The sequence below is a fragment of the Kryptolebias marmoratus genome, linkage group LG4 (assembly GCF_001649575.2).
Source record: "Kryptolebias marmoratus isolate JLee-2015 linkage group LG4, ASM164957v2, whole genome shotgun sequence".
NCBI classification, from domain to species: Eukaryota; Metazoa; Chordata; class Actinopteri; order Cyprinodontiformes; family Rivulidae; genus Kryptolebias; species Kryptolebias marmoratus.
In genome coordinates this window covers 9,724,771-9,751,575 of record NC_051433.1, presented here as the reverse complement: position 1 = coordinate 9,751,575, position 26,805 = coordinate 9,724,771, and the positions used below count along the sequence as shown (strand labels likewise).

The window sequence follows — 26,805 nt, the reverse complement described above, 5'->3', positions numbered from 1 at the left end:
TTTAACCTTTTCTGAAACAACAGATGGTGTCATCCTGTCCCAGCTGTCACTGGGTAAAAGGTGGAGTCCATCCTGGACAGATCGCCAGCCCATCTCAGGGTCAACAACAACAATTAAAAACATGCTCACAAACATTTATGAGGTCTAATTAGAATCACCCGTCAAGCTAACCTACTGCACATGTTTTTGGACTATGAGTGAAAGCCTTACTGGCAGAAGAAAACCTGTGCATGGGTGATAAATACACAATGAGATTACATGATAATAATAAATACAAAGGTGTGAGTTGACAGTACCAAACACATGTAGCCCACCTGAACAACCTGCCATTCTCTAATTAGAAAGAATTAATTGTTTTATTTCAGAGCCATAAGAGCCTGAAACTGTATCTCTAACTTTATGCTAAATAAAGAAAAGGAAACGATTAGATAAGAAGCAAAAGGTGAAGGTTTTAGTCTTTATAAGCTGAAGAAACAATTATTATTGCAAACAATTTGTAAATGATTAGGACTGAAGTGCAGGTAAGAGTTGTGTCTGATTGTAATTTATGCAGAAAACAGTGTAAAACTGTATCTGGAGGTTGGAGTGAGATAATGTGAGAGGTTCTGAAGGCAAGCGATGTGTGCATGTGCAACTATCAGAATAGGCTTGAGTGCAGTGAAGAGATAACCACAGTGGGCATATGGATGGCGAGGTGACACTGCAAAGGGCAAAGTAAAATACTGACAGGAAAACAAGTTAGGGATGCAATGTGAAATTGTAAGATCTTATGTTTCTTGATTAGAAATGACACAGGTTTGACCGAGATGAACTCTATTAAAAGATTTTTTTTTTCAAACTGAAATTTATTTCTTTCATAAAATAATTGTACAGACAGAACTAAACCAGCTGTCTTTTTTTTTCTTTTATCTGAAGAGAAGCAGGTCACATTCAGCACCCCTTCTATGTCGGCTGACAGCTTAGTTTCTGTTGGCTGACTGACAGAGAGGCTAAGACTTCACCGTACAAGGTGACACATGCGTAACTACATCCTGGGTGCAGGTATAAAGTACAAGGAATGGCACTACTGAGAAAAGTAAAGAGTAAGAAGCGGAGAAACCAGGACGTGCATTAACTATTCTAAATTTCCTTGAAACGTGACTATTGTGTGTTCCTTTCCTTGGTAGCTTTTATGTGTGTGACGTACTGTGTGTCTCAAAGATTTAAACCATGTCTTAAAGATCTCAAGCTTCACCTAAAGCCTTGCTCTCAAGAGTTTAAAAAGGTTGCATATTTTAACAGGAGGCCAATCTGAACTTTCTTATTGGCTGCTGCAACACTGGACAAGCCGGGAGGATGCTCTGCTGTATTTAGTTAATCTACTGTCATTCGGTGTTCATATTCAGACTGGAATTGTACTTAAAGCAGCTCTTTATGACGTAGGCTGTCAGAAAGTTAACCCCGGTCTTCTTCAGTTACTTTTCAACACACTGATAAAATGTAGTGTTCATAAAGCAAGAGTGACACTATTATTTATTGTTTGTACTATTTCAGTTGTATTTTAGCATAGCTGAAGACATTGTTTTGTATTCCAAAGATGCTGTAAGTAGTCGATGAGCAACAATCACTGTCTTGTCTGGGCACTACTATGCAGCTAAAAAGTGTAAGTGTTAAATACTTATAATATGTAAAGTGCCTCAAAAGGGAAAAAATACATTTGTGAAACCTACATTGTATATATGTTTGTGTTTCATTTAAGGCCTAGCAATGTGTCATTCACATAAAGACAGCCCTCATCTTCTCTACATTCTTTTGACCTTTGAGATGTGCACAGTTTCACATTTCTTTGTTCCCTACCTAGAACAGCCTAACCATGTGCTGCAGCTCTCCATTGACGTTTAAGGACAGAACTGTGCTGTAAGAATCCACAAATAGTGTTTTTTACTCTGATTTCTAGTGAAGTAGGTTATAAACCCAACAGCTCAATGACATCTATTCCTGGAAAGTAGGCACTAGCTTGACAACCTATCTAACCCCTAAATGATTCATACCAGTCACCTGCTGGCTACCTGAGGGAAATACTGTCTATCTGAGACAGCATCAACCTACAAGAAAACCCATGTGCAAACATATTCTAAGTATAAAATACAAATAGCCAGGTTATTATTAAAAGTAAAGAGTAAGAATCTTTAATCTGCCAATATTCAGTTGTGCTTTTGTTCTTTTTAGTAACATTTGTTTGCTTTTTATTTACTCTTCATCCTTGCCAATTTGTAGTAGCTGGTTAGTATATTTGTCTGCTGGCAGTATAACTCAAGCAGTCATAGATAGATTTGCATAAAATGTTATGAGAGATGGGTAGTGGCCTGCCTTAGAAGTAAAAAGCTTTTGATGTCAATTCAGATGCATATCTATATCAACAAACTGTTTTTCATTCTTTGAACTTATTGTGCTGTCTTAAACAGATCTTGTTTATGTCTATGACTGGAAACTTTTCTGAATTTATTTCGTCTACTCTGCCTGGTGAGCTGACCTCATAGTGATCAATTTGGAATTAGAAAATCCGCCAATACAACTTTATATGTTTATCCATCCATCTATTCCTCTGTCTATCCCTCCATCTTCTACCCCTGATTTGGAGTCAGGTTGCTGGAGCAACAAGTCCCTCTCTTAAGTGAATTTCCAGCTCCTCATAGGCGATCCCAAGGTGTTCCCAGGCCAGAGAGGATATATAATCCCTGCAGTAAGTTCTGGGTCTGCCCAGGGTCTCCTCCAAGTGGGACATGCCCAGAAAACCTCCAAACAGAGGCATCCAGGAGGCATCCTAATCAGATGCAAGAACCACTTCAGATGTTTCCTTTCAATACAGAGGAGCAGCAGCTCTAATTCGAGCTCAGTAAAGAGAGAGTTTTGCCTCTTGACTCAACTCTTTCTTCACCATGACACCATGAAGCAATGCCCTCAACACTGCGGACAAGGCCCCTATCTGTTATTCCATCTTCAGCTCCATCCTACCATCAAGACTCCCAGATACTTGAACTCCTCTAGATGAGGCAGAGATTCCCCGACCCAGAGGAAGGATTTCATATTATTCTGGATGAGAACCCAGGTCTCAAACTTAGAGGAACTAACTGTCTTCCCAGTTGTTTCAGACTCTGCTATGAACCACCCTAGTGCATGGTGACAGTCATGGCCTGAAGACTCCAACAGAACAACATCATCTGCAAAAAGCAGAGACAAGACCCCAAGGTTGCCAAACCAGACACCCTCTTCTCCATGACTGCTCCTTGAGATCCAGTCCATGAACAGCATAAACAGGATCGGAGACAAGGGACAGCTCTGGCAGAGTCCAACCGAGTAAGATAACTCTATGAAAACTGATCAATGATACCAGAGTCAGGGGAAATGTAGCACTTCTGTTCTATATAAAACAATTAATGGACAGGTGGAGCAATTAGAGAAGATAATGTGGGGTTGCTAAGGATGACACAACAAACACAACTAATCTTAACAAAGTATCTAGACAAATAGTAAGTTGGACATTTAAAAATATCCATATGAATATGTGAATAGCCTAAAGGTGAATTCAAAACAAAACTATGGTGGCTTTGCATAATGAAAAAGTACAGAAAAAAACAGAACTGTTGAATGGAAAGCAAGGAAAAAGAAAAACAGAAATTAATATTTTTTGCCCTTTCATGTCAGTCATGTCAAGGCCACATTTTGTAAACACCACAACACATCCCACATGGACAACACCTCTGCCTTAATAAATCTGTGGCTGATTGGCTGACAGGGAAAACGACAAAGTAGAGGGTGCAGAGTGCTTTTTGTGGGTGGAAGGTGTATGCTCATGTGAGGGCGAGGGAAGGAGGTAAGATAAACTGTCCAGAGAGATTTTTGTGCATACTAAACAGATTTACTACTAACTGGTGTACAACAAATGTTCATATGCCTCCTCTAACGGGATCCCCCTCCCCAATGTGTTATTCTGATGCTGTGCTTATGCATTCAGCAGGTGCTCTACACTGTTCAGGTTTGTCTGTGCATTTATGAGGGATTTTAATTTAAACAACTAACTGTACAAAGTTATTTGTAATCTATATATAAATAAGGAGAACATACAATGGATACCTTTTGGATGTTCAGCACAAAATAATACAGTTCCAAACAGTCATACTTCTTAAATCAATTTTAAACTCGCAAACATCCATTTCAAAATACATTCATGCTCAATTACAGACAAAAATGGGGACTGACCTTCAGTAGGTGATGTTTTCAATCTTGTGCACAGTCCCTCTACTCCTCCATAGTCCTCTTGGAGCTTGGCCACCGCCTCTGTGCTACGCAGCTCCATCAACGAGCGCAGATCCATGAGCGAGCAGCCAAAGCCTGCTGCATGGTTGCCCTCATTTCTTTGGTTCTTGGCGTAAAAATCGCTATTGGACATGTCCCCCATGATGTCAGCTAATCAAGTCAGTTATGTTAGTGTTGTTATTGCTTAAAGATCAAAAAAATTGCACAACAGAGCTTAGGCTCATTGAAAAGAAAAGACATCCAAAATGGTTTAAAGCAGGCAACACTGACCAAAAAAAAACTGAGAAAAATATCTCTTGTGGGTTAAGGAAGGCAGTTAAAAAGAATAAAAAAAGGTGAGGAAAAATCCTAGGGGATAAATGGATGAGCAGCCTTCGTTTCAGGAGAGACCGATTTCAACAGACCAAAAACCATCCAAGAGAAGAAACAGAAGAGGAGGAAGGAGAGTAACGGAGCAGGGGGAGAAGACGGGGTGACAAATCACAAGTGGGGAGCATCCAGGTAAGCACTGGACAGCCCCAGTGGTTAGGTCCTGAGAAGGGCAATAATGGTGGTTTCAAGTCCTGTCGGCCTCAGGCTCACCACGGCTGCAGTCCAGACCCACTCCATGTGTGGCTTCCCATTGCTGCTATTCTGCTCGTGCCTCCGTTGCCTCTCTTCCTCTACATGGTGGTCCTCCCCATCACTGCTACAGAGAAAGAGAAAGAGAGAGAGAGGGAACAAATTCAATAGATGAATTCGGAGAAGTGAGGGAGGAGCAGGGAGAAACACGGAGAGCACAGGAATGAGCGTTGTGTTCTCAGGGCAGGGGTGAATGCAGCAGTAGATGGTGCACAGCTGAAGGACAGCCTCTCCTGGCTGCTGCAGTAACTGTGCCTCTGCTGTCTCTATCTACTGCTGCTGCTGGTGCTACTGGTGCTGCTAACCTCATTCTGAGTGCACACACTAACTGACAGAGAGCGAGCGAGGACATAAAAGAAAAGGAGGGATGAGACTGCTTCTTTCTGGTGCAGAGGAGAGGAGTTGTGCGCGAGTGGGAGGCTGGGGCTGCTCTGACGACAGAGCAGAGATGCAGAACGTAACGCTGCACTGTCACTGGGAGGATGGGCTGAGCTGTAAACCCAGCCCTGCTATCTCACCAATAAGTAAACTGCTGCTGCAGTCTACACTAAATGACCTCTTTGTGCAGTCGTTCTATCTCAGTGACACATTCCACTCTATTTGATGTCTTGTAACCCTCTGCATAAATTAATTTACTCCAGTTGTCATGCTCTTGTTTTCTACATTTATAGTTTCATCAAAAGAATTAAGGAAACAGCATTTTACGGACCAAAAGGTATTTCAGTCTGCAAACAGTCTACATCAACAATACACATTTTCTTGCTTTAATATTTAAAGAAAAATCACGCATCTTCTTAAGACAAGACACCCTGTAGTTATAAGCCAATTTCTAAAAAAAAACATAAAACCATTTCTTTTTACTTGCTTTTTCCTTTCTGAGTCGTGGGGGAGCTGGTCCCTATCTCCAGCGATCTTTCTAAAAATAATAAAGGGGTTAAATTGTAATCAAATGTTCTAGTGAGCATTTTTAGCAGCAGGACTAAAAGAAAACATCTGACTCATGGTTCATATTGTAATAATAAAGTAACCAAATGCTATGGTGTACCCCACAGTGTTACTGGCTTTTTTTTTTTACAGCTAAAACTGTCACCATTATTTAACCAAAGCCCTTACAGATTTGAACAAAAAGAATAAGGACAGCCTTCTGATATCAGTCATTTGTTTTCAGATTTTAAACTCTATGATACCAAGATAGAATAATAGAATACAGTGCAATAAAATCAATTATCTGACTCAAATGATTTACATATGTGCCATCACTTTTCATTATTGACATCAGTGACTCAGCCTGTGCCACACTGATCAAATCCCTACTTGATAATTCAAAGGTTCATCATTAATATCATCCAAAGTAAACCTTTGCCTCACAGTTGCCCTTTATCACAACCCACCCACACAGAGGGGAACCTGGAATCAAAGCACCTAGTTTTGTATTCTGCTGATTCCTGCAGAGACTGGAGTGTCTTTCCACCATATGTAAATAATTCTTTTGTGAGGCTTTCTAATAACCACAGTGCTGCCACAATACCAAAACTTTGGCATATTTCAAAAGAAATGAGACTAATTAGTAAAGTGGGACAAAATGGTGTTGAGACCATAAAAAAAGAGCTCAATATTTCTGACTGTGGTGTCATTAACTCCATATCAGACATGTATGGTCTTCTGCTGATCACACTAAAAAGATAGAGGAGGAACATGTATGGTTTTAAAATTTTGGAGAAGTTGCATGAACAAAAATATTCAGCAACAAATATACAATTTTCCCATTTATCATTTGGAAAGAATAACACCTAATACTGAAAGAAGAATAAATTTCAACTATGACTGTATAAAGGCATACATGTTTCTGATCTGTTGTAGTTGTAGTAGCTGTTTATGGGGATCTTGGCAGGAAAATCGTCAGTACTACTTCGATTCCTGAATATATACAGTTAGGTGTTGCACTCGAGGCTCCGCCTGGGCTCATCTCACAGCCTGCTGCACACAGACACAACTTTAAAAAAGGCAACCAAAATGATTCAGTGCAAGTTATTACATTTAGCAGAGCCCAACACTGGGAACAGCAAATCTACTGCAAGGTAAGGTAATCTTGTTTCACTTGAATTTATCATCCTCCTTAAAAGTTAGGATTGTTAAGTGAAATTATAAATTCAAAATGTCTAATTAAAAAGTAGGCCTTCATGTTTTAAAATGACTTAAAAACCAGCCTGGTTTCAGACTCAACCTACTTTGGACCGTAACTACTCACATCTGACTCTAATCCAAATTTATGTCATGTTTTTTTTTTTTGTTTTACTTTACAACATGAGAAAAATAAATAAACTAGATAACTTCTTAAAGAACCAAAACAGGATATTTGCTAAGTAGAAGTAAAAGCAAGTAGTGGTCACAAGCAGATAGATAAAAAAAATCCTTCTGGACAGAAAAATAAAATCAGCAAGGTTTCCAGGTGGTGTTATCAAGCGTGATGGCACAGATGGGACTAGTATCAGACACAAGTGCATATTTGAAAACAGCGGGGCATGACTTTGTAACAGCAAGATGTTGAGAGAAATCTCCCAACATGTGAACACTTATCTACAGGACAAAAGCCCTTTGCAGGTTTACAAGATGCTGTCCTGTCTGTTAATGAGCTCAAGCCCACCCGGAAGTTAAAAAGCTCAGCAGCTCTAACAAAAGTATGTGAACAAAACAACCCAACAAAACTGCAACATTTTGTACAAAGAATCAAATGAATCACTCAGGGTTCTTATTAAAGTCAGCATTTTTTGCCTTTCATTGTTATCCAACAAATTACTAATTGAAGGGATTGATTGTCATGTTCATATTTGTTATCATTTCCTAAATAATAAAAGACAACAGAGAGCAGGACTGTGCCTTCCTTTTTTTTAAATTTTGAACCTATGATGCTATTTCTTTCTTTTGCCTGATGATCAGGTCCAAATAATGTTAATGGTACTCTTTGCATGCCAAGGCAGACATCTGTGCCAGCCAGATCCTTCAAAACCATTAAATGAAAGCAAATAAATGCTCTTCCAGAATATTGTGTTTCATTATGTGTGTGTCTGTAAGAGTATGTAATATTATTAGATTTGTTTAGCAAAGAAACTTCTGTAATTCTCTGTTGCACCTGCAAGGGACAGGGGTATGGGTACCACTTGTGCTGGTATATTTCAACTGATGAACATTAATTCACATCCCACTGTGCCAGAGTTTAAAACCAAGATCACTATTATGTTGAGAAATGACAAAGTTAAAGCCATTATAGATCAAACTTTGAAAATAATGTTATTCAGAATCAATCACACACAATATTGAGAGATCTTGAGTGAGCAGTTCGAGCTTAAAATGTGTTGTGACTGACTCTGAGCTATTACTATATCAAAATTTAGCTCAATATCTGTAAAACTGAGTTATATCCATTTTTGTTGGCTACATTTGAGTAGTTGTGGCAGACATTTGAATTGAATTGTGTCTAAAACAGTTGTAGATGTGCATCCAGTAATTACTTTCTAAGAATTTCAGTAAAATCCATTCACTAGTTCATATGAGATATTTTATTAACATGACAAACAAATGAACACACACATAGACACAGGCAAAAACCTGACTGCTCACCTTTTGCCTTTCAGTGGAGGGTGATAAAAAACAAACAATGTTCGGTTTCTTTAGAAGCAGTATCTGTCCAATTAGTCCAAGTTTTAAATACCAGAGCTGGCATGGCACACATGCACAGATTGTTCCAGGCACTGACAGGGTACCTGAAAACAAATCATGCTAATGAACAAAAGTGACTAAAATAAATAAGTATGTACATGCCAAAACGCCTTACTTGAGTAGTTATGACCAAAAACCAGAACATCTGTTATTAGTTGGACTGACAATAAAGATTTAACACGCTTATAAACTGTGCAGTTCACTTCAAAACATCTGTTTATTGCTGACCAAGTGTGGCTGTATATTTCAGGCCTCACATTATTGATGTAAGTGACTGATGGTGATGGCGCTGGTCGTGATATATTCTGCTCTAACACGGTGGGCTATGTTTAAATTACAATAATCGACTGGAGTGCAAAATTAATGAGAAATGAGAAAAAGGAAAATGATAAGTGACTGTTAGGAAACATAAATATCAAGTGACAAAAAGTTGAAAAACGAAGGAGAGCAAAGAATAAAAACAAAGGTTTAAAAGAGTGATATATTTCCATTTATTTATCTAGCATGGAGGTCCCCAAATGACAAAAGTGCAAAGTCCTGTCTGGGACCAGATCAGGTATTAAAGTTACTTGCAAACCTTTTTCTCATATTTAGCGGCGCAGCTTTTAGAGACATTACAGTATTCACAGCTCCTTCCTCTCCGCCCCGCATCTCTCTCTCTCTCTCTCTGCGGAGAGAACTCAACCCGCAGAGAGTTAACAGGCTGAGAAAACAACACCTGAGTGAAGAAAATCAGTTTAGCTGTCACTGAGAGACAAATGTTGAAAGAAAACTAGAAGTTTTTAATCCAGGTTGGACGGACTTTGATGCGTTCATTCTTCTTACAACCGTTTTGTCTCATATGCTCAGAGACAGTGAAGATTATTAAAGTATACAAAGTAAAGTGTTACTACAAAATTTATATCAGCAAAAATGTAAACTGAGAGCACCCAAACCCAGGGTGACAGATTCACCTGTCCTGATAGTCACTGACTGTTCACCAATTCACATGGATAACCTTTATTATTTTTTATTTCTCGCTCTCTTTTTAATGGCACCCACCCTTATAGTGAACATAAAAAAATCCCTCACTAAGGTGGTTTTAAAGACTGCATGACATAAAATAAATGTGGGGCCCGCAGTAGCTCGCTGGTCAGTGATACGGTTTAGTTACCCTCAGGCTGCAGGTTGGAGTTCAGCTTGCATCAGAAAGGGCATCTGGCGTAAACCACTTGCTAAATCTTTCATGCGACATTTGCTTGCTACGGTGACTCGTGAAGAAAAGAGTGGCAACATGACATAAAATTAACTGATTTCTGTTTTCTACCTTTTAGTAAGAAAAAAAAAGTAAGCATTTAAAAGTAAAATAGATAGTTTGGAAAATGTGTCAAAAATACTGTGTTTACTGTTACAAAAATGAAAAAAAAAGTTTTCTTTTGACATGTAAATAATAAATAGAAAGCCTCTGCAATTCTACAATATTATATGATTTGATCTATCTATTCGTTTTCTACTGCTTATCTGGGAACTGGTTGCAAAGACAGAGATCTTGGCAAAAACCGTCAGACCTCTTTCTCACTAGCTGCTTCCTGCAGCTCTTCAGGGATACACTGCAGAGTTCTCAAGTCAACCGCAGAACCAGTGCAGCACAATAAGGTTTCCCTATAGCAAGTTCCAGCAACCAAAGATCAAGCCACTAAAGCTACTGACCCTGACCGCAACCCGACTGCAACGTGTCTTACACTGACGCTGCCTCCCTGAAGGCAGTGGTTTTTGTGTTCTCACACATAAAACCTTGAAACAATTAAGTTCATCTATTCTGTAGACGATGTTTTAACTGAAGAGTTAGAAATATAGAGTTTTATAGATTCTACTTGTACGCTACCAAACCTTTTTGTTCCAGTGTTCGTCTAACTACAACCTTGGGATATGTATATGAACTGGTTATGCTGTCCACCCCATATCTGTATTATTATTATTATTATTTCTATCTGTCAGTATCTGACTAAAAATCTCCTGCTGTGATATCCTTCTGTCTGCCCACCTGCATATGTGCCAGTTCATGTGCATAATTGTTGGAATGTTCCTCATGATTTGACAGTGAGTAATGAGCAACATCTGAACAAACATTCAAGGAGAAAGTGCACGTTTAGCAATAATTAACAGCTTTTTACCTGAACCGCAATGCACACATCATGGAACTTTATGAACTCAGACACCATATGTGATCCACATTTAAATGAGAAGCTCTGCAGACAGCTGCTAACACCATCCGACCATCACACAGCATTGTGTTTACCTAATTGGAAACTGTTTGAAAAGCAAAGATGATTGAAATGCAAAGAAAGTTATTATTGGGCCCCTTTTTTTCTTAGATTTTGCTCAGTCAGTCAAACATTTAACAGCCATTTTCTTTCCCATCCATCCATAAGTATTCTGTATGTGCATTTTCCTGCTGAGGGTCAAAGAGCAGCTGGGAGCCATCCCAGCAGTCAATAGACCCGGAGCAGGATATTTGTCAGTCACAGGACATTTTTCCATTTTAAGCTAATTTAAAACTCTGGCCTCCCCTTTAATAATAAACACACTAATGTTGTCTGCATGAAATTATATTTAAGAATTTATTTTATATTTGCATTATAAAGTCACAGCATGACATGTTAAGTTAACAATTTACTGGTTTAAGAGTTTTTACTTAGTTGAATGCACTCAGCCAGTACCTTCTAAAGGTATCTTTAATGTTAAATGTATAAAGAGTTGTCTTTAGAAAATTCAGCTTTAGTTAAACTTTATGGATATTATTTACTGGGGGGGGGGGTCTAATTTTGTTTCTTATAAATCGTATGCACATACTAGAACTAATTTTATCCTTAAAGAGTTCTCTGTGAACTGCACTGTGCTTTTTTATTTACTATATTCTGTCAATGTTCTATGCTTATAAAGAAAAAAACATTTAATCACAAAGCTGCTTTTTTTTTTTTTTTTGCTTATTTCCAGTCAATTTAAAGTTCCTGTGATACCCAGTAATGAATGGTTTTCTCTCCTCCACAACCCATGTGAACCTAAGCACATTGTGCATCTGTCTCTAAATGTCCTTGAACACTGAGGCAGAGCTGAAGTCTACTGCACCATCACACCAGCAGTGCAGGCATACAGCCCCCCCTGCCTGTGACAAAAAACAGTGCAGAATTATCAACATATCCACATTATTATCACCCTATGATATAATTTGACATGGGGGGGGGAGGGGTCAAAGGATTGTACTGAGACATCAGAAATTTCAAAACAGATTTAACCTGTGCTGAAAAACAGACAGCTCTGAACCCCTTTTAAGCTAAAAAAAATATACAAGAATGAATTGAATATTCACAAGAAAGTAAGTCTATATGTAGAGAGAGATTTACAATAATAACCAGGTGACGACGGATATAATTTGGACCATTTAAAGATTCCATAAATTCCAAAAGCTTTTGAGGTCGAAACATCATTTTGAGGTGTTTGTTTCTGTATACTGATCCAGCTTTCTACATTATTAATCATGATCTCAAACTGGTGATAAACAAGTAGATGAAAGCTTTTTCTGTGAAAAAATACCTGAAGACATTAAGCATTTTAAAAGCTTATATTGAAAAAAATGCAATAGAAATGTGCAATAATTAAATTTAAAATAGTTGATCTAGATGTAATAATCTACCACAGTTATTGTAGTGGTTTTCTTACAATAGTCCAGGGTGGTTGAAGACGAAAGTCATGTTTTAAAAATCATTATGTCATTCAGTTTCTGTTGAATGACTGTTTTCTAGTAATGACAAACAGTGACTTACATGTGAATCTTGTCTCGTTTATTGCAATCAATTTTCCTCAAAACAGTTGGAAAGTTTTAAAGATTTTCATCAACTGGCAGAAAAACTGGACTCATTTTCAGCCAGAAAGTGCAAAAAAGTACATTGTTGTACAGACACGTGGCTAGCAATTTTGACCTATTTGTTTCTAAGCAATGATGCAAGCATGACTGTCAAGCTTTTTATACTCATTTTAATAAATACACTTTTGTTCAGTAAAATGGCAGGGATAATACAAGGAATGCAGCAACTGAGACAGCTACTAAAAAAAACTGTGAGAAAGACATTACTGTGCCCATCTGCTTGTTCTCTCTTTGAACATCTCCTTCCCTCCTGCGTGTCTGCTTGCTTCTTTGCCTGCAGTGGTTTGTTATATAATGCTGAAGCCTTCCTACAGGGGAACATTTGGCGTCTGCTAGGATTCTGTGTTGGGTGGGGGTTGATAAATAAAAGAAAGGAATTGGCCTCTGTAAACAATCTGCATGATGATGCCACCCATCGTGCACGAGTAACAAGTGCAACAGCAGCAAACATCTGGATGCTGCGATACATTTGTGCTGTCACTGTGGAATGGGAGTCATTAGTTCAAGCACAAAAAGAAAAGAACTGAGTTTTCACTGAGGATTGGGCCTATAAAGGTATGCTAAAAATAGAAGTCAACTTTCAATTTATCTGTCTACAGAAATAAAAAGAGAAAACAGCGTGATATAATGCTGGCACCATGCATACAAAAATGGAGAGGCTCATAAAAGCTTCACTGGTGATCATTATATCCCAAAAAGCATTCATCTTTTGAATTAGCTCTGAATGCACATGATTACAACAAGAAATGAGAGAAAACAATGTGATACATGTCAAAGAGTCTGTTGAAATACTACAGATGAGTACACACAGACAACTTTGATTGGATCCTTCCTAATTTCTTTACTGTGCGAAGTTGCAGTCTTCATGCTTCTAATGCACATCTACAGTATGTGTTTCTGTGTATATGAAAAGTGCTATACCAATTATGTTTGTATAGCACTTGTGTATTGATTGATTGACTGATGCGCACGCTGTTTCCAGTCTTGTTCCTGCACACTATGACAAGGTCACTAGGAGGTAGATCAAAACGAGTGTTGTGGCTGTATCCTTGCTCCAGATGAGCCTAAAGAAGTCATGAGGGAGTTTTTGATCTAATTAAATTCAGTACATGCAAGCTAAGTGTGCAAGTAGGAAAATAAAACCAGGAGAGGATCAGAGAGGAGCGGAGAGGAGAGGCGGAAACAGAAAAACATTTTAAGACAACTGAATGTTTTTAATCTCCAGTCATAGAGATTTAGATTTATATAGAAATTGATCAGCAGACAACTATGGTTGTGACAATACTAGAATTTCAAAGTTAATCCTAAAACAGAAAAAGCATTTGACCCTTAATATCATTATTATAATATTATGAAAACAAATGAGGGCAGCGGTGATTGATGAAGCAATCCCAAGTGACTTTTTTATCAAGAAGAAGGAACATGAGCAGCTCAAGAAATACCAAAGGCTGGAAGAGGAAATAGAGTGGTTGTAGAGTCAAGGCTTCAGTGGTGCCAGTGGTCATTGGAGCACTCAGGTGTTTGAATCTTCAGAAATGTTTTATGATTTCAGTCTCTTTGGCAGACTGATTTTTGGATTTCTATGTGCTGAAGTCCATCACAGCAGCTGTTTCTGCTGTTCTGATCATTTGTTCTGTTCTGATGTGGGGTTTTTTTACATTTGTTTCATGTTTAAAGTTTGGAACTGCAATATAGTTTTTGCCATGAAATGCAGACAGAGAGCAAAACACAAAATACATTATATTAACTAAATGATTTGTGTCTGAATTATTAGACCTTTGCCTCTTTAAAAACAATATCGCCTAACGATGTCCTATTTTATCCTCATTAGAAATGTGGCTCTGTCGTGTTATAGGAGGTTGTGTATGCTTGTTTCTTTTTTTTACAGGTACAGTATTTCAAAGGACCAAAAACTAAAAGAAATAAAACCACAGATAAAGCCAGTAAGCTGCTTCCTAAGACAATACAAACCACATGGTGTTATGAGATTGAGAGAGCTGAAGTAATATGGTATCTGTTGTTATAAAGTTGCAGGAACACTTTGTGTCTCATGATACACACACATATTATTGTTCACTCCTGCTGTATAAATAAAAATTCACATATATTCCTAATGAAGGTAATTTACAGTCGCACCGGTGCACTTAGTTCTCTAAAAGTGGTTGCAACATGCATCAAAATGGTCTGGAGCTTCGATAAAGTTCACAGCAATGAACACAGCTAAATGAGTCTGATGTTGGTGACTGCAGCAGTGCAGTGTTAAAGCCCATCAGTGTTTGTATGATAATCAGGAAGCAGCTGAAACTGTATGTCTACAGTGCCGATGCATGAAGTTGTGTGGGACACTACAAGTGGGACAAAGATGGCATCATTTTTTTATTGACACCCCTAATGCAAACATAGCATATAGCATTAAGTTCCTCAGCGTAATTTGTTCACGTTTTGATTAATTTACACATGGCATAAATGTAAACAGAAAGAGTCTGCACAACACAGAAGTCATTCTCCCCTAAAGACCAAAGTGAAGTGAACTGCATCGGAATCATAAAGTCAACCTACCCAGATCAATTACTCATATGTAAATGAAACAAGCACAGTCTCATCAAAACAAATTATTCTCAAGTAACACTGGTGTCTATGTTCATCCAGCTATTAGACAAGTGTGCAGGGACAATCTGCAAAATTGCTACACTGAACAGACCAGCAGACTTTGCTATTTCTTCAATTCACAGCTCCAGACTACAACTGTAATGGTCACATTTGTTGCCATTTTTAGAGAGGATGGATGTCAAAATTTCATAAAGTTGTATTAGTGCAAGAGCATAAAAATGATCAGGCTGCTTTCTTCCCTCATTGGCACAGGTAGTGGAATAGCTAACATGGTTAGGACTAGTAGGCTGCTTTTTCTTCTTCCTCTGTCACTACGCTTCTGTCTGCACTCTATTTGCCTGCACAGTGTTGGCGTATCAATTGTGAAACTATTAAATTGTTATCTTGCCCCAGTTTTGAACAGGTCTCCAGCTAATTGTTTTAAAATCAAAATGGGGCATTTTGAGAAGCTCAGGTGGTTGAACTGGCATCCATTTTGGGAATCTGATAGACCTTTTCTCAGCAGGCAGAGATTTCAGTCAAATCCTTTACCAAAGTTGACAATTTAAGCTATACCCTTTACATATTTCCTAACCTTCCATGTTTCCCCTTTTCTCCTCACTGTGCTCAATAATTCTTCCACTAGTAGTCAGTGGTAAAAGAAGTGCACTATTATAGTGTTTTTAATTACTGTTAATCAGTCTAATATTATAACATTTAAGTCATATTTACTTATTCACATGCATGCAATCTTTTTTTGATTCAGACATACAGAACAGTTTTGTTTTTTGTGAAGACATTCAAGCATCATCGAGCAAATCTGGGGCAGTTTTGAGGTTCAGTATCAAAAACTCCAACATGTTGACTGGAAATGCAAGGAATCAACCACCAAGCGTCAAATTTGCACACAACTTGCTCTATTTACTGAGCTACAGACACAACATCAGAACGGGTAACATAATTTTATCATCTATCATCTATAATTTTGTGTCATATATTTAAATGACAAAATAAAACAAAAAACATTTATCTATGCTTGACCAAAAGTTGCTTAAATTATTTTTTAAGTGTTAAAATGACTGTCAAGTATTCTTTGTCTGTCGCTATGCTGCACAGAAGTGATGATGACACAGCAAAAATTAATGCAGTGCACCACTCCTAATAATGTGAGATACAAAAGAGCAGAACAGCTTAGATTTTCTCTGTAAGCAGTTTGATTTGTCCAACATCTGTTCTTCGTTATAAAAGGGAAATCACATTATAATATAGCAACATGCTGTAAACATAAATATTGTGTGTGCCTTCACTCAGAAAAAAACTTAACAGTTCTAAAACAAAGAGGGGCAAGTTGAAATTCATTAAATGGTATATAAACAGTTCATCCCTGATATATTATAGAATCAGAAATTCTGCATAACTTTGTCCTTTCAAGGGCAAAGAGTTACAGCAAACAGAAGTCTACCTTTTTTCTCCTGTCCTATATTTAGGTAAGTTCCTCCAGATCTAGTTTATGTAATTAGTTTTATGTGTTCTCATTTATCTTCATTTCATCATCTATGATTAGATGAATACAGAACGATAGTTATAAACTAAAAGGCATAGAAGTGGGGTAGAAGAGAAATGGAACTCTGTTTCATGATTGTTTCGCTATCTTGGCACAGTGGAGCTGATGTTTGAGGTCACACATTCCCAGACTTAATGGACAACCAATTCCTTATGACAGCCTGTCTAAGAGAGTGGCAGAATAACTGACCAACGGTCTTGCTGGCTGAATGAGCACACAGTTTGGTGGGTAGGCAAAAGGCTGACAATAGTTGTTTGACCGATTAATTTTACTGTACTCTAAATACATTTTTTCAAGTATGTTGCACACACTAACAGGCTGTCAGTTTGTGTGAGTGGTAAGCTATTTAATCAAACAACAAGCCATTAAGCGCGTCAGTCTGTTGCCTTGACAATCACAAAATCTATCAAACAAGAAAGAAAACGACTAACCAGCAAATGGCATGACTACTTTATTGGCCACTTACTCTAACTGGCCGCATAGCCAGGCAGCCAGACACGGAAAGCTGACAGCAAACACATCAAGGAAGAGAGGTGATAATGTTCCCAATTAATGCAGTCAACATGCCAGAGAGTTAGTTGGCCAATGCAGTGAATACAACAAACATACATGATAAGCTACGGCAGCTAAACCTGCTGCTGTGCCAGAACCAGTCAGTAAGTGTGACACAGAGGAGAGATCTCATACTGCCGACAGATGGCCTGAATAAAACGTCTTCATCTAAAGGGAATGACACAAGAAAAGGTATTTATTTTTTCCAAAATAGAGTACAAGTACATAACTTGCACAACACTGTATCATTTGCTACTGGTACATATGTTGCAGCATGCATATGTAGACGGATCATGAACAGTTTCCCTCATCTCTCCACTGCCTTTATTACCTTCTCCTGAACTACACTGGACAAAGTTACATGGCTACAGTATTTTCAGTGTTCACCATACTCACAAAACACAGACCCACTGCGGAACAACATGTACAAATCAAAGCCTCCTGAAATGCAGGTGTTTTATGCCAGCAGAAGCAACAGCAACAAATGGACCCGGCAGACATGCAACGACCTCCTGATTGGCAGGTTACACGAAGACAAGCTATACTTACATAGCACAAAGGTTATCGCCACCAGCACGGTAACGTGAATATCATTCCACCTAAAAATGATGTTGTAATGACACATGCAGCAGGGTACTGGCCACCACAGAGGTGTGCTGCATGTGTATGAGTGTGTGTGTGTGTGTGTGTGTGTGGGTGAGTGTGGGTGTGCGTGTGTGTGTGGAGACGAGCCAAGCTGCACTCTCACTGCTACTGCCTCAGCTGGGGCTGTCTCGATGCACAGCCTGTACCATGTCGGCAGCCAGCAGGGGTGGGTGAGTATCGCTGAGCGTGTGCATGTGTGTGTGTGTGTGTGAACAGTACTGCATAGCAGAGGCTGTTCTTCACTTGACAAAGCTTTTCGTTGACTGGAAAGATGGATCAAGATTGACATATGAGAAGATAAAATAATAGGCTGATAGCCGTAGAAAGAATGGTAAGAAAAATGAAAAAGCAAAGACAAAAAAGAACAGTTGTGAAAATTAACATGATTATTTACATCTTTATTTCCCTCTGGCCCCCTCTTATTCCCTCTTGTTGACATTTTGAGACTAAAAGCAGAGCAGAAGTTCCAACAAAAATGCACATGCAACCTACTTGCAGACCTAACTGGAGGATGAAAGATGATAAAAAAAAAGAGGGGGAGAAAAAGAGGGGGAAAAAACGTGAAGCAAAAAGAAAGAGAACATGCTAGGGGCATCTGAAGTGAAAGCAGCAAAAGAGGAAAAAAAAAGATTAGAAACAAAACATCAAAACATAAAGATGTTAAAGAACATCTGTGAGTTGGTAAGGTCTTTAATAAAAAAGGGAAATATGAAGGTAGAAAAGAGGGTTGTCAATAAGCAAAAAACAAAAGGAACAGTGCGGAGGAGGGGTAGTAGCGTTCAAGGACAGCATGCGTTCTCATCAGATTCATTCTTGTGTTCAGCAGATTGGAATTCCCGCACAACACACTCAAACTAGCATTCAACACACCCCGGTAAACATGATGACTGCAGTACACATTGCCTCTGTGTACCTTTGTGAGTGTGTGACTGGCTCGCCCACCACTTGCACACATGTACACAAACACACACCTGTTCTGCCCCAACCAAGCATCTGGCTCTCCAACAAATCAGCCCCGACATGAGAGGATAACAGCTCTGTGTCATGTTGCCATCATGTCACTATCACACATCTTATTGTGTCACAGCCTGCAGGGAAAGAAGGGCAGAAAGGGAGTAGGAGCCTCTATGTCTCAAAATGCTTTCCCTCTCTTATCTACATCTTCTTTTTTTCTCCTCTTTATTTTCTTCATGTTTATTTTTTCATTTCTTTCAATGTGTAGTATGCACATACACACACACACACATGCTCTCCTTCTCACCTGTGGTTTCACAGGTGTATCATGTAAATATCAGATGCTGGACATCACCAGCATCAAAAGCAGCATCCTCCCACTTCAGGGTATTCCCACCAGGACGAATACATGTCAGACAGAGCTGAGTCTGACACATGTGGACTTGTGCTGGGGACAGCATAAAGCAATGTACAAGTCTCAGTTTTCACTGTTTGCACAATTTGCACATTGGAGAAGGAATCTATGCCTGGTTGTCTGACAGGTTTTGAATCAGAAAAAGAAGTGTTCAGCATAATACTGACACCAAAGAGGGAAAAGAAGATGCTTCCTCAGAAAAATAATGAAATCCACTACAGCTGGTGTCAAGCTATCAGGCTTGATTTACTTAGTAAGCTTAAACAATTCCAAGTTTCACAGTGTAAATGACACTGATCTCATCCACAATTTTATGCCTTTTTTATTTACAAAATAAAATAACACCAAAACCTAAGGATAAATGTGCTAATTGGTATTGATGCTGCTTTTGGTATCTTTTTTTTCTGTATATCTCTCAAAAAAGGTTAGATCAGCAAATTTATATAGCTTGAAACAAACAAGAATTTAATCAGTTGTGGATGCACATCTCATTTAGAGATAAACTGATTAATCAGCCGACCGAAATTATATAAAATATAAAAATGGCTATGAATCAGCAGATTTTACAGACATTGAACTCAAATTCGGTGTGGTAGTAGCTCAGTGAGATCTGTTCTTAAAACTTTGCCATTTCCTGTTTTAGTCAACTTCTGTCTGTTTGTTTGTTAGCAAATTTTATGTGGAAGTAGCTGAAAGTCATCATCGTTGCATACTTTGAGCACTATCCCTTGTGCAACATCTTTGGTGTTATTTGTTACAGTCAACACTTTTGTGAGTGTCGATTTTAATGAAACTTTTAAATAGTAATCATTGGATGTGCATCAACTAATTGACATTTGGAGTCAACCCAATTCAGGATGGTTGCTACAGCTAATGTTGCAGCCACCAGCACAAAAATGGCTATAACACATACTCTGAGCATTTACACATCATGTAAGATGTGGCTGTGGTGGCCATCTTGAATTAAAACTTTGTTGTGAAAGGTAGCAAGTGATGTGCATTCCTTCCAGGAATGCTAGGCCTTTAATTGTGTCTGTGTTGAACTGGCAAACTGTCCATGGTTTACCCTGCCTTTTGAGTGTTGGTTGCTGGGTTGGAATGAGATCTTCACATTTGTGAACAGAAAACAGCAAGTTCAGACAATAAGTGAGTGAGAAAGTCGAACAGAACTATTTTGTAATGGAACAGAATAGAGTTCAACTTTGCCGGCTTGAGATACATTTTTTAAGGTAACTAAATAAGTTTGTATTAAATTTGGTATTGGTTTCTGTACACTGATTCAGTTTAGTGAAGAAGACTATGGTGAAGTGAAGAGAGAAAAGGAGAGAGTCTGGAAGCAGTGATGGGGATCAGAAACAGCCCCTGAATATCAATGCAGCATGTCTAAGAAAATTCAGGGACGCAGTGCACCAAAAACAAGGAACCTGGGAAACAGAGCACAAGAGCACAGTAGGATCACAGACAGCCAGAGTTCAAGTCCCAGTTCTACACAAGACAGTATCTTCAACACAAACTAACATCATTGTACTCCATCAAATTTCCTGCCTAACTTTATTTATAAAAATATTCATTCTGAGGTCAGAATATAAAGAAAAAAAGTTTTTGAACATGCCTCATTAACACAATCATCAACCCTCTTACCATTCAAATGCTGCAGGTAGGCCAATTTTAACCAGACACTGCAGGCATGCCTTCAAACTACAGAAAACACACATTTATTTAGCCTGAGGGGATTTACATGATAGATCCTAATTAAAGAACAGACATAAAAGAAGCCAAATAAAAACACTTGTATAATGTTTTTTTCTTCTTATACTTTCCTTCCATAAAATCTCCATTTGCTTCCAAAGGGGATCTGTTAACCCATTAAATGCCATGTTTACCTCAGGTCAGTCCCATATCCTTGTTAGTGCCCACCAGCCAATAACCATTAGCCTCCTCATTAATTGCGGAAGCCTTACACCATCTCCTGAGTGCTGTAGTAAAATGAGACTGCAGTGTACTTGTGTGAGGGCATGTGCACAAGCATACAGGAGATGACTCCCAAAGATGCTACGGATCATGTTGTTACACTATCAGTCCAAAAGCAAGACAGAGAGTGCATGCCACGGTCAATAATGTAACCTAACTTCTGGGGCTCGAGTGGGGCTCTGTGAGGTGTTGGGGCCAAGCTGTTATGTCCAACAAACGCCACGGGGCCAGACTAAACTGGCTGTACTTTGAGTCAGTCTCAGTATGGAAAGAGGGGTTTACCTGTGAGAAATGACAGGGAAATAAAGTGCCTAAAAACAAGGTTCACAATCCTCAATAAAAAAAAAGACCAAAGAGAAAAGGTGGTAGCTACATGTTCTAATCGTGTTTAATAAACAGTCCTAGATTCACCATTTGGGGATAGCTCTTTTGAATGCTTGACGCACAGTTTTACCTGAAAGGATAACAGTAAAAACACATCTGGTCCTTGCTACAAGTTTCTGACAGACTTTTTATTTCTGTATATATTTAAGGTTGATAATTTTCTTGTCACTGAGAATTAATTAATTAACGCTCATGTGGATGTTAAAAATATTAGCCTAAGTATCAGATAACATTAGTTTTTTGTCTGTGAAGCTGAAGTTGATAAATCCTGTAGTTAGGGATAGTTTTGGTTTTTCTGAGCTATCACTTTATTTTATGCTGCTATAGGCTTGGTAATATCTGCTGTTTGAATGTGAATTATTGTACTATAATTGGAATGAATTGACTGTAACTGGATTTGAATCAGATCTGTTTTGGACTGAGTTTGGACTTGTGATTTAGACTTAGTTTTTTTCTTTTTATTTTGCTTTTGTGTGTGTGTGTAGTAGTAGTACTTGACTATAGTGTTTGAGGACTTCTGTTGTGAACTGAAACAATATAGAAAAACTGAATTTATTTATTTGAATCAGCTTCAATTTAATACAGAGGATAATCAGCTAACCCAGTCTTTTCTAACCCATTTTAATTAAATACACAATCAGGGAGGAAAATTCATTAGAGTAGGTGTTTATCAGAGAACATAATCAAATTTAAATATTAATATTAAATTAAATATCAAATTTGAATGATACAATTATCATTTTCTGCATCATGTGCCAATAGAACTGGAGACTGCTACATTTCTCACACGCTTTTCAGCTTGTAGTAATCAAACCTTTAATTAAGAAACCTGCTCTGAACCCAGGGTCTTAGACAACTGCACACTCATATTCAATCCACCATTTAATAAAAAGTAAATATTATTAACTTTGTGACTAAGTGAGATTTAAATTGCCAGTGAACTTTGCACTTCCTGAAAATCTAATCAGTTGTATTATATTGTAAAATACATAATCAGTTGTACCTTTATTATATTTATATCACAACCCAAACTATATTAGGTTTTACGTTTCTCCTACAAACAACATCAGAATGATTTGTGAGCCACAATCAGCAGTTCGTCACTGCACTTTGTGCCGAAGTACACACTGCACAGGGAACATTAAACTGTATGGATATAATTTATTGTTTATTGAAGAGTATTATTTTACTACTCAAGGCATTCTCAAAATGCTGCTTTGCCGTCCAATATCAACACCCCAAACTATTTTCTTTCCTGCAGCTGATGATTGTTTTCATTATTGATTATTCTGCCAACTTTTTCTCAGTTAATCCATTAGCGCCTTGATTTACAAAATGTCAAGAAATAAAATAAAACTGAAATCACACACTATCCTAGAGTCGCAGGTGACTTTTTCCACATTTTTGGAAATAACTAATGAACAAGTCAAGCAAAATAAGAGGCAGTTATATTAATGCCTTTTCACTTCAGGCTGAGATTTTTTTGATCAGTTTTCACGTAAAATAAGTTAAACCTCTAAATCTCTGTTGCTAAATATTAATTGCACTACTTCAAAAACGTATAAGAACAAAGAAAGAGGCTCAACTCGGACAAGCAAACTGTGATTCACAGTCAGAACCAGCATTACAAGCAATGATATGAGGGCCTCATCATCCTGTCCTATTTTCCTCTTATATACCTCCCTCTCCAATGCTGTTGCCTTTGCTCCCTTTTCAGTCCTTGTTCCAAGAGTGATGGAAAGCTCCATACTACTCCCCAAGGACAGCCATGAGCCAAAAGACTAATGGGAACACACACACAAGACTGATACTTGTGGAAGAGCTTCATACACCTACATCCCCATACACACAACTGCATGAAGCCACCAGACAGGGAGATAGTCTGACAGTTTGGGTGAACTTTAGCTAAGCTTCGTGCATACCAAAACCATAGAGGCAAGGGCAGACAGAGGAGAAACGGATATTACACAATGAAAGATAGTTCTGGGAGTACATCAGCAAACACTCACTGTCCCTTTCTAAACTGCGGTTGTATCCTTGGTGTCAAATACAAGAGTTTTGCCAGAATGACACTTTTAGAAGCTGCCAATTTGTCAAGGCATGTAATCTACAACTGCCATCGTTTAACAACCTTGCTTTAAAAAATATGCTGCACAGTCTTTCCCCGTGCATATGATGACCCATTCCTGTGCTGTGAAAAAGGTGGAATGAGAAATAGCAACATAAGTCAGGGTTCGTTTGATTTATTCAGGCCAGCCTAAGTAGAAAATATAGCCTATTGCAGTATGAGGATGACAGAAACCACAGCAGTATTTTAGCAAATATTTATGTGACATGTTTGCCAAAATTATACATTATAGTTGAGCTATTGCTGGTTTTATTTTGCAGGCACTGACTCAATAAACAGTAAGGGACTCACTTTTCAGACTGTTTTAACAGTGTTTTATGGTCATTTTAGCACAGAGGACATAGCACTGAGTATCGCTCAAAGACTAAACCCAACCATCACAAGATGGTAAGAGAACAAAATGCATTAATGACTTCATCTTGCTGTGCTGGAGTGAATTAGGTGGAGAAGCCTGGTTTTTATATTGCAAAAATGTCCCTTGCTAAATCTGCACCTCCAAGAATATTAACAAGCTGCAAGTTGGCAAGTCAGCGAGTGTGACAATGCTTATATTACTGAATGAGAAACTGTCAGTTTTAAATAGCAGGCAACAAAGGGTCAGCGAGGGTGTAGAAAAGAGCGGTGATTCCATGAGTGGAAGATTAGAAATCACCGAGATATCTGCATTAAACAGGGGTTTTACTTTTTCCCTCTGCCATGATGGTAACTGACTGTCAACAAAGAACACAAAGTGTTGCTTGCACAAAAACATTATCATTTTTATATTTACAGTGTTTTATTGCAATAATTTTCTACTTTTGGTTTTAAAATATAAATAAATTGCTTGCTGTTTATTGCCTTTTATTCTCCAACAGACAAACATTTCCCTACTGTTTTTGAACTAAGTACATTATTTTAGTTATTTTTATAGCTACTTTCATACTTTTCAAGGTTGCAGAGGACCTCAAAGTTATACCAGATGGTCTTGGTTGAGAGGTGGGATACACATCCGTCAAACACGAGGGAAACACAAGAAGAATTAATGCCAATTCACACGGTTAAAATACTATAACCTAAAATGTATGTTTTAAAAGGCCTGACCCAGAATTTGAACCAGGAACCTTGTTGTTAAGAGGCACCAGCATGTCATGATGAACTGATTCTGCCAAAAGTAAATTTATTTGAATGCAACTAAATATTATATATATGCTAAATCAAAAAATATATTTTTCTGCATTATAATATATTTTGTAGAGAACACACTCTATAGAGCGATGAACTCCTATCTCCTAATATTTATGTTACATTGGATCCACCTGAGTCTGAGGTTCCTTTTCAAGCCACAAGATAAATGAAGATCTTATGGAACATAATGAGAAAAGAAAAAAAGAGAATAGTATTTGTTTTAGCCACTCATTCACTCATGTACTCATTCTTTTCAGTACATGAAGTCTAATTTCAGTGCTCCAGTTCTTACTGGACAAACCTAACACCTTCCTGGTCTGTTTTTCTGTAGCAGACCCTTAAAAGCAAAATTGGATCTGGAACTTGTTCAGCTGGAAGGAGATTCAGTGTAATACAAGCAAGAAAAGCTGGCTGTTCGTAGTCATTAATCTAGCAAGGACTCTTGTCTTTTTTCATCAGCTTCTCCTTTCTCCTACTCTCTTGACAAAACACTCCCTCTTAAATAGCTATATATTCAGTCAGTGAATTGTGAGGATTGAAGTGTAATCAGTCTTGTGTTAACTGAACAAAACATGTATGAGAACAAGTGAAAACAATGGTTACTGAAAAGACTGTAATTAATTCTTGACGACAGTTGTCGTCTCCGCAGCTCTGGATATTGTGCAGAATTGTTATTTTATTACAGTTCTATCAGACAATTGCTCTGCAAAAATTGCATAGGTTAGTTTTGATATTAAACCATGATGTCAGATAAGATGTCAGGTTGGAGTGCACATCTGCATCATTCTAACCTGTTTTGCTGAAATTAGCAGTGACTGATGGAGTTCTTTTAGGAGAAAAAAACATGTAGACTTTGAATACTAATTATCATTGAACATGGTTACAAAAAGCTGTCATTTAGGCTGATAATAAAATATATCTTTTAGGTAAATGTGAAACAGGTAAGTTCTTTCATCACAGACATTATTAACCTTCTGCACAGAAAATGTTAACCACTACAAATAAAGCATATATAAACTCATTTTAAAAGTTATGCAATATCCATCCATCCATCCATACATACATCCATCCATACATACATACATACATACATACATTGTCTTTACCCACTTCACCTTTCTGGGTTGCAGGGAGCTGGTGCCTATCTCCAGCCATCACTGTGCAAGAGGCAGGTGACACTATGGACAGGTTCCAAGTCCATCACAGGGACACACAGAGACAAACAAGACAAACAACCATTCACAGTTTCACCTAGGGACAATTTTAGAGTTACAAATTCACCAAACATGCATGTTTTTGGTCTGCGGGAAGAAACCGGAGTACCTGGACTAAACCCATCTGTGAACAGAGAGAACACACAAACTCCACCCAGAAAGGCTCCATGTCTGATCCTGTAACCTTCTTGCTTGGAGGTGACAGCTAGTTATGCAATATACAATCCCAAAATATACCAAAATCATATATTTTCTGATTGTGGTTTAAATGGTAAACAAGTAGTGTTTTGATGACATACAATGAGGTCTTGAAAAAAGTTCAGATTCTCCAAATCTGCTGCTCTGAAAATTGCCAATTTAGCAACTAAATGTTCTTCAGACGTGGGGCTTTTTAAAAAATAGGTCTAATATTTTCTTCAGAGTCAATAACAAGAAAGAATGAACTTTTCTTAAGACCTGCTAGTATCCCAAAAGGTGGCTCATTGGTGAAAACAACAGACACTGAAACACTGCAAATTATTATTGAGTGGGCCATCTTATTTCTGAATAGTGTTTACCAGATTATGATTAGGCCTGAAAACATCTTTACCCATTTCCCTCATATTATTTGCAGCAGTTACAGCAATGTTTTGTTTGTTAACACCAATTTTTAAGTAGCTATTAACACCCCCTGGACTGGGACTTCTA

The 26,805-nt window shown here is 38.1% G+C and overlaps 1 protein-coding gene across 15 annotated transcripts in view; it reads right to left on the bottom strand.

Moving 5' to 3' along the window:
• atp2b2 (ATPase plasma membrane Ca2+ transporting 2) overlaps window positions 1-26,805 on the bottom strand; it is an 88,907-nt gene that overhangs the window by 48,498 nt on the left and 13,604 nt on the right. For 9 of the 15 annotated variants that reach the window (XM_037975319.1, XM_017408692.3, XM_025004264.2 and 6 more), the window contains exons 1-2: window positions 17,793-17,974; window positions 4,240-4,984 (exon numbers count right to left, since the gene is read on the bottom strand). In XM_037975319.1, coding sequence (XP_037831247.1) covers window positions 4,240-4,438 — 199 coding nt within the window. In that variant the 5' untranslated portion in view covers window positions 4,439-4,984; window positions 17,793-17,974. Of the gene's footprint in view, window positions 1-4,239; window positions 4,985-5,222; window positions 5,337-17,792; window positions 17,975-26,805 lie in introns of those variants that run through there. The other 6 variants (XM_017408696.3, XM_037975315.1, XM_037975318.1 and 3 more) reach the window with 3 other exon arrangements.